At 45.2% G+C, this 8015-nt stretch overlaps 1 protein-coding gene across 1 annotated transcript in view; it reads left to right on the top strand.

Annotated features, from left to right (window-relative positions):
* The first annotated feature begins 705 nt into the window (after positions 1 to 705).
* LOC120937976 (GTP cyclohydrolase 1-like) overlaps positions 706 to 8015 on the top strand; it is a 56438-nt gene continuing 49128 nt past the window's right edge. Inside the window, exon 1 of the mRNA XM_040351564.1 lies at positions 706 to 1079. Within this exon, the coding sequence (XP_040207498.1) occupies positions 803 to 1079 (277 nt within the window). The 5' untranslated portion in view covers positions 706 to 802. The remainder of the gene's footprint in view (positions 1080 to 8015) is intronic.

Raw genomic sequence — 8015 nt, 5'->3', positions numbered from 1 at the left:
AACACAGTGTAACACTGTCAGATCTTAGCCCTATCTATGCGTATCTGATTCTATGAATCAGGCACATAGATAGGACCAGTGTAAGTCAGAGATACGATGGTGTATCTGTAGATACACCGTCGTATCTCTTTGTGAATCTGGCCCCCAATCTCCATCCAGTCACCAGGATACAATATTTATTTGCAATAGCTGTCCTTTAATTAGCTGTTAGCAGGCGGTTGCCCCAAATGAAATCAATGTATTCAAATGACGTGAAGTGAAATCTCTTACCAGAAAGCAATTAGCATCTCATGTGTGGGCCTTGGGGCATGAGATGCTCTGGTTTATGAGATGCAACATTTTCCATTTCCCCAATAGATGAGCAATTACTCCAGTGATTCACCGGTGATAACCAGCAGACAGACCTTGGAGAGGCCCTGCCATGTGTTTGACGCACATTATCAGCGTGTTAATTGCAGAAACTGTGAAAGCCCAAATGAATGAAAGGCCATATGGGTAGTCAGGCTGGTCAGGATGAACAGCATAGCTAACCTGGTTTATCAGTCATCTTACTCCTTTTAGTCATCTGCACTGTAGCCCGAGGGAGCAAGTGCCATGACACTTTCAATTATTACTCCAGTGTAATGTTTGACAGCTACATCATCAACGCTAGTCCTCATGGATTGGCCGTGGTGCTTTGACTGTGTATAAATAGAAGGGGCATCCCTTGAATGAATCCTACTCTTTTACAGCCTGCCCAGAACACCTGATCTATCACTGACAGCTATCCAGTTGTGGTCATTCATCCTCTTCTGCTGCGATCATGAACTCACACGTGAATGGAGAAGTCAACTGCAACTTTATCACCAGCCACACCAATGGCACCATGGACATGAAAAAAGCTCTGATACAGCAAAATCTAAAGGAGGGCAAAAAAGAGCAGCTGGATCAGGAGAAGCTTCCGTTATTAGAAGGTGCCTACAACACCATCCTCCGAGAGCTGGGCGAGGACACCGAAAGAGACGGACTGCTCAAGACCCCCCTAAGAGCTGCAAAAGCCATGCAGTTTTTTACCAAGGGATACAACGAAAACGTTAATGGTAAGTCCACTTGGGCGCCTGATGTAAAGAATACCTCCCAACTTTCTGAGGTGGGAAAGAGGGACAATTTTTAGCCATCAAAGGACACAACTCTGGTACACCAACACCCATGCAGGCCATGTAGGACTAAAAAAAAAAAAAAAAAACTTTATTAAACCTAAAAGGGTTTCTGTATTTTCAAAATGAATTTCCTTTAACCACTTCAATACCGGGCATTGTCACCCCCTTCCTGCCCAGACCAATTTTTAGTTTTCAGCGCTGTCGCACTTTGAATGACAATTGCGTGGGCATGCAACACTGTACCTATATGAAATCTTTGGCCCAGATTCACAAAGCACTTACGCCGACGTATAACAAGATACGCCGACGTAAGTGCAAATGTGCGCCGTCGTATCTGTGCGCCGGACCCACAAACTAAGATGCGCCTAAAAACAGGCTTCATCCCGCCGACGTAACTTGCCTACGCCGGCGTAGGGTGGGCGCACATTTAGGCTGGACGCATGGTGGCGCTCCCATTGATTAGCCATTCAAATATGCAAATGAGTGAAATACGGCGATTCACGAACATACGTGCGCCCAACGCAGTGCGCATAAGTTGTACGTCCGGCTTAAAGTTATTCCCCATAAAGGAGGTGTAACCCAGCAGAAGACATGCAAAGGTCTGCACCAGGGAACACAAGCCGGCGTATTTTACGTTGGACGTGTTTGGCTAGGCGTAGGTTACGTTCACGCCGTACGCAGTGATCCGGCGTAGTTTAGGCAGTTGTTCCGACGTGGTTGTGAGCATGCGCAGGGGGATGCATCCACGTCTCGGCGCATACGCAGTAAGTGATACGTATCTGTCTGGCGCTCGGCCCATCATTTGCATGAGGTCACGCCTCATTTGCATGGCTCACACCCACTTCCACCTACGCCGGCGTACGCCTTCGAAACCCAGCGCAGCGTTGGGAGCACTGGCTTGGTGAATTCCATGCTTTCCTCTCTGCGCTGCGTTGGCGTAGCGTACATTGTTTGCGCTACGGCGGTGTAATGTGCGCCCGCTCTCTGTGAATCTAGGCCTTTATGTTTTGTTTCCCCCCAAATAGAGCTTTTGTTTGGTGGTATTTGATCACCTCTGCGGTTTTTATTTGTTGCACTTTAAACAAAAGAAGAGCGACAATTTTGAAAAAAACACAATATTGTTTACTTTTTAATTTAATAAATATCACAATAAAAAAATAAAAAATGTTTTCCTCAGTTTAGGCCGATACGTATTCTTCTAGGTATTCTTGGTAAAAAAATCGAAGTAAGCATATCTTGATTGGTTTGCACAAAAGTTATAGCGTCTACAAAATAGGGGATAGATTTATGGCATTTTTTTTTTTAATAGTAATAGAGGCGATCTGTGATTTTTATTGTGACCGTTACATTGCGGCGGACACATCGGACACTTTGACACATTTTTTGGGACCATTCACATTTATACAGCGATCACTGCTATAAAACTGCACTGATTACTGTGTAAATGTGACTGTCAGGGAAGGCGTTAAAACTAGGGGGCGATCAAGGGGTTAAATATGTGTCCTAGGGAGTGATTCTAACTGTAGGGGGCGGGGACTCACAAGGGGAGGAGACTGATCTGTGTTCCTCTGTACTGGGAACACACATCGGTTACCTCTCCTCTGAAAGGACGTGGATCTGTGTGGTTACACACACACAGAAAAAATGAATTTATTGTCCAGTTTATTGTCCAATTAAATGAAAGATTAAGTACAGAATAACACTTTAAAGCGGGGGTTCACCCTATTAAAAAAAAAAAAAAAAAAAAAAAATTATTCTAGCATTACATTCGGCATCGTAGCGCGAGCTACAGTATGCCGGTCTTACATTTTTTATCCCCGTACTCACTGTGCTATCGATGATTGAAGAATCCGGGGAATGGGCGTTCCTATGGTGAGAGAAGGTGATTGACGGCCGGCCCTGGCACGTCACGCTTCTCCGGAAATAGCCGAAATAGGCTTGGCTCTTCACGGCGCCTGCGCATAGCCTGTGCGCAGGCGCCGTGAAGAGCCGAGACCTACTCCGGCTGTCTTCGGGGAGCGTGACGTGCCAGAGCCGGCCGTCAATCATCCTCCCTCTCCATAGGCACGCCCATTCCCCGCGGGAGTCGGAATCTTCAATGTGCAAATAGCACAGTGAGTACGGGGATAAAAAATGTAAGACCGGCATACTGTAGCTCGCGCTACGATGCCAAATGTAATGCTAGACTGATGTTAAGGAGGGTGAACCACCGCTTTAAGTCTGGATTCACACCTATGCATTTTTAGTGATTTTTACATTTTGCAGATTTGCACTACAGAACGTGTTCCATAGGAAACCATGTTAAATGGGCTGTAGTGCAAATCTGCAAAATGCAAAAAGCACTAAAACTGCATAGGTGTGAATCCAGCCTTAGGCAGCCTTTCAACCTTTCTACTCCTGAGGAACCCTTGAAATAATTTTCAGGTTCTCAGGGAATGACTGCTAAAAAAATAATTATGCTTGCAGTTCATGATACATTATCATGATTAATTTGTCAAAGAAAGTTTTAAATATAAGAATAAGTAATATTGCGTACATAGGGTCCGTTAGTGATCAGTTTAGAAGTAGAGGAAAATGACCCTCTTGTATTGGTGCTCAGTGAAGGTGGGAGATCATTCCACCATTCATCAAAGCTCAAGAAACCCCTAGCAACCTCAAGAGGAACCCTGGTTGCATAGGTGTGCACAGGGTGTGTGGCGGGTGTGCCTGGGTACACCTTAACAACTTCAATACCGGGCATTTTCACACCTTAACCACTTCAATACCGGGCATTTTCACCCCCTTCCTTACCAGACCAATTTTTAGTTTTCAGCGATGTCGCACTTTAAATTGACAATTGCGCAGTCATGCAAGACTGTATGAAATCTTATGCCGCGTACACACGATCGGTCAAACCGATAAGAACAGTCTGATGGACCGGTTTCATCGGACCAAACCGATCGTGTGTAGGCCCCAACAGTTATTTATCCATAGGTTAAAAAAAGCAATCTTATTTTAAATTTAACCGATGCATACCTAACCGATAGAAAAAAAACGATCCTTTGTAGGCACGTCCATCGGTTAAAAACCCACGCATGCTCAGACTAAATTAGGGGACGGGAGCGCTCGTTCTGGTAAAACTAGCGTTTATTATGAAGATAGCACATTCATCACGCTGTAATAGACAGAAAAGCGCAAATCGTCTTTTACTAACACGAAATCAGCTTAACCAGCCCCAAGGGTGGCGCCATTGGATTTGAACTTCCCCTTTATAGTGCCGTCGTACGTGGTTTACGTCACCGCGTTCTGACACGATCGTTTTTTTAACCGATGGTGTGTAGGCACCACTGACCATCAGTCAGCTTCATCGGTTAACCGATTAAAACGGTCCATCAGACCGTTTTTAACGTATAGGCCAATCGTGTGTACAGGGCATTCATTTTTTCCCCCACAAATAGAGCTTTTGTTTGGTGGTATTTGATCACCTATGTGGTTTTTATTTTTTGCGCTATAAACAAAAGAAGAGCGATAATTTTGAAAAAAATACATTTTTTACTTTTTTAATAAATATCACAATTTTTTTTTTTTTTTAAACAAATTTTTTCCTCAGTTTATGCCGGGAAGCCCAGGACGTCATATGACGTCCACCCGGAGGGGGAGAAGGTTCCTGCCGACGTCATTTGACTATGGCTCGGTAAGGAACTGGTTAATCAACCCGTGCGGCGCAGATTTCCCTGCTGATATTTTACCAAAGCCCCCCAACGCGGCTCCTAAAAAAAATTGTAAGAAGTTATAAAAAAATGTATTAATAAAAAACTACTGACACCAACCTCTGACCTACTGACAAGTCAACTGCTCAACTGATGCCATCCACTGCCTTACTAACACCGTCCATGTTTTAATACATTTGGAGTGCACATCCTAATGCAATAGGAAGCGCACACCTATGCCTGGATGAGAAACACTGCTCTAGGGTCTCCTTTAGGGCCCTTTCACACGGGCGGACAAACGGTTCGTTTTTTACAAGTCCGTTTAAGGACTTGTAATGCTTCCCTAAGGGATTGAAGATGTTAGCGGATTGAGCGTCCGCTAACGTCCGCAAACATCCGCCTCCGCAAAGATCCGCTTTTGCGGACGGAAGAAAACCCTATTTTTCTTCCGTCTGGCGGAACGGATCGGATGAATACGGACACACGGTCCGTATTCATCCGATTCCCCATAGGGGAGAGCGGAGGAAAGACAGGGCGGTCTCTGCACAGTGTACGGGGACCGCCCTGTCCGCCGACAGCTCAGCAGGGATTTACGGATGATCCCCGCTGAGCCGACGGACACACACGGGGCGGATCAATACGGATCCGCTCCGTGTGAAAGAGCCCTTATTCTGCAGTTGGGACCTCCCAACTGCTCCCCCTTAAAGTGGAGTTCCACCCAAAAGTGGAACTTTCACTCATCGGATTCCTCCCCCCTCCTGTGCCACAATTGGCACCTTTCGGGGGGGGGGGGGATATCCTTTCCCACTTCCGGGAGTCCGGGCTGCGGCCCGTGACGTCAGCGCCAGGCTCCCTCCACCGGCCGCCAGGCCAGTAGGAGAGAGGAGCGGCCTTTGCGCATGCGCAGTAGGGTTCTCAGCGTGAAGCCTAAAGGCTACACTGCCGGGTACCCTTACCCGCAATGGTGGCGGCAGCACCCGGCAGCTAATGGAAACATCAGCTGCGGCTGACGACATCGCTGGACTCCAGGACAGGTAAGTGTCCATTTATTAAAAGCCAGCAGCCGCAGTATGTGCAGCTGCTGCTTTTTAACTTTTTATTTTTTTGGGGGCGGAACACCACTTTAACCACACAATGCATGCAGTTTTAGTGTGAAAACCCAACACAAATCGCTATTCAGAGGGCAACACAAGTGTAAATGAGCCCTATGTAGTTAAAGTGGAATTAAAGTCAAAATACTTGCCTTTTCTGTAATGGTCTGACATCTGTGAGGGGTCCCATGCCAACATCTTCCCCTCGCCAGGTTCTTTTGCTTGCCGGACTTGATTGGCTGATGCGAATTACATCAGTCATCCCAGCACAAAGGGCCGCAGCCCGGACTCCCGGAAGTGGGAAAGGATATCCCCCCCCCCCCCCGAAAGGTGCCAATTGTGGCACAGGAGGGGGGAGGAATCCGATGAGTGAAAGTTCCACTTTTGGGTGGAACTCCACTTTAAGGGGGAGCAGTTGGGAGGTCCCAACTGCAGAATAAGGGCTCTTTCACACGGAGCGGATCCGTATTGATCCGCCCCGTGTGTGTCCGTCGGCTCAGCGGGGATCATCCGTAAATCCCTGCTGAGCTGTCGGCGGACAGGGCGGTCCCCGTACACTGTGCAGAGACCGCCCTGTCTTTCAGCAATGGTAATAGCTCAGTGTATGTGCCACAGAGGACTGTGAGCAAGCAGATACGTTTATTGCACTGCCTGTCTCCTCTGTGATTAATAGCCTGTCAGCTCACAAACTATTTGCCTTTAGTTCCACTTAAAAATTATATATATATATATATATATATATATATATATATATATATATATATAAATAAATTAGTATTTTATTTTTTACATCTGACCAAAAAAAAAGTCAACTCAACTAGAGATAAGATTATAAAAGGGCAGTTTGAGTTCCGATCAGCAGGGGATCTGTGAGATCCCCTGCTGACCAGAGCAGAGCGGGCGGATGACAGGTCCAATTTGCCTTCTGCTTTGTCACCCTGTCACATTCACCTTCTTTAGAACGGTTGTGCCAATAATCAATGTACAGGCACCTTCCACTGTTGTCTCCCTCAGGGACCCAGGTCTAATGCCGCGTACAGACGGTCGTTTTTTGTGATGAAAAAAAACAACGTTTTAAAAAACGTCATTTAAAATGATCATGTGTGGGCAAAACGTTGTTTTATGTCTTCAAAAAAACGTCAAAATAAAAAATTCGAACATGCTTGAATTTTTTGTGTCGTTTTTCAAAACGTCGTTTTTTGTATCACAGAAATTGACCGTGTGTAGCAAAAAACGACGTTTAAAACGACGTTTTTAAACCCGCGCATGCCCAGAAGCTAGTTATGAAGCGAGCTTCAATGGAAAAAAGTGGTGAAACGTAACCTCGCTTTGCTAGAGCATTGTGAAAAAACGATGGTGTGTGGGCAACATCGTTTTTGAAAATTACGTTTCAAAAACGTCGTTTTATTTCATGATTTAAAACGTTGTTTTTTTTTCATCACAAAAAACGACCGTCTGTACGCGGCATAATGCCGAGTACACACAATCATTTTTCAGCATGAAAAAAAACGTTGTTTTTTAAAAACGTCAGGTTCTGAAAAACGTAAAAAAAAATTCGAACATGCTGCATTTTTTTAACGTAGTTTTAAACAATGTAGTTTTTTGGGTTGTAAAAAATGATCGTGTGTGGGCTAAAACGACGTAAAAAACCTGCGCATATTCAGAAGCAAGTTATGAGACGGGAGCGCTCGTTCTGGTAAAACTAGCGTTCGTAATGGAGTAAGCACATTCATCACGCTGTAACAGACAGAAAAGCGCGAATCGTCTTTTACTAACACTGAATCAGCTAAAGCAACTAATGGAACTTCCCCTTTATAGTGCCGTCGTACGTGTGGTACGTCACCGCGCTTTGCTAGATCATTTTTTTAAAACAATGGTGTGTGGGCAACGTCGTTTTTAATGATGAAGTTGGGAAACGTAGTTTTTTGGACATGCTGAAAAACAAAGTTTTTTTCATGCTGAAAAATGTGTGTATGCGGCATAAGCGAGGGTTTGCACCTAATGTTGGAGAGAGTGCATGTGGGCATGAAGTGCCTGAAAGGGGCCGGAGGAGATCAGCAGCTTTTAAATTCGAAAAAAAAATTGAGATGGTATTT

This window comes from Rana temporaria, chromosome 4 (assembly GCF_905171775.1).
Source record: "Rana temporaria chromosome 4, aRanTem1.1, whole genome shotgun sequence".
NCBI lineage: Eukaryota > Metazoa > Chordata > Amphibia > Anura > Ranidae > Rana > Rana temporaria.
Note: the sequence above shows the minus strand (reverse complement) of the source record. Positions and strands in the feature narration are given on the sequence as shown.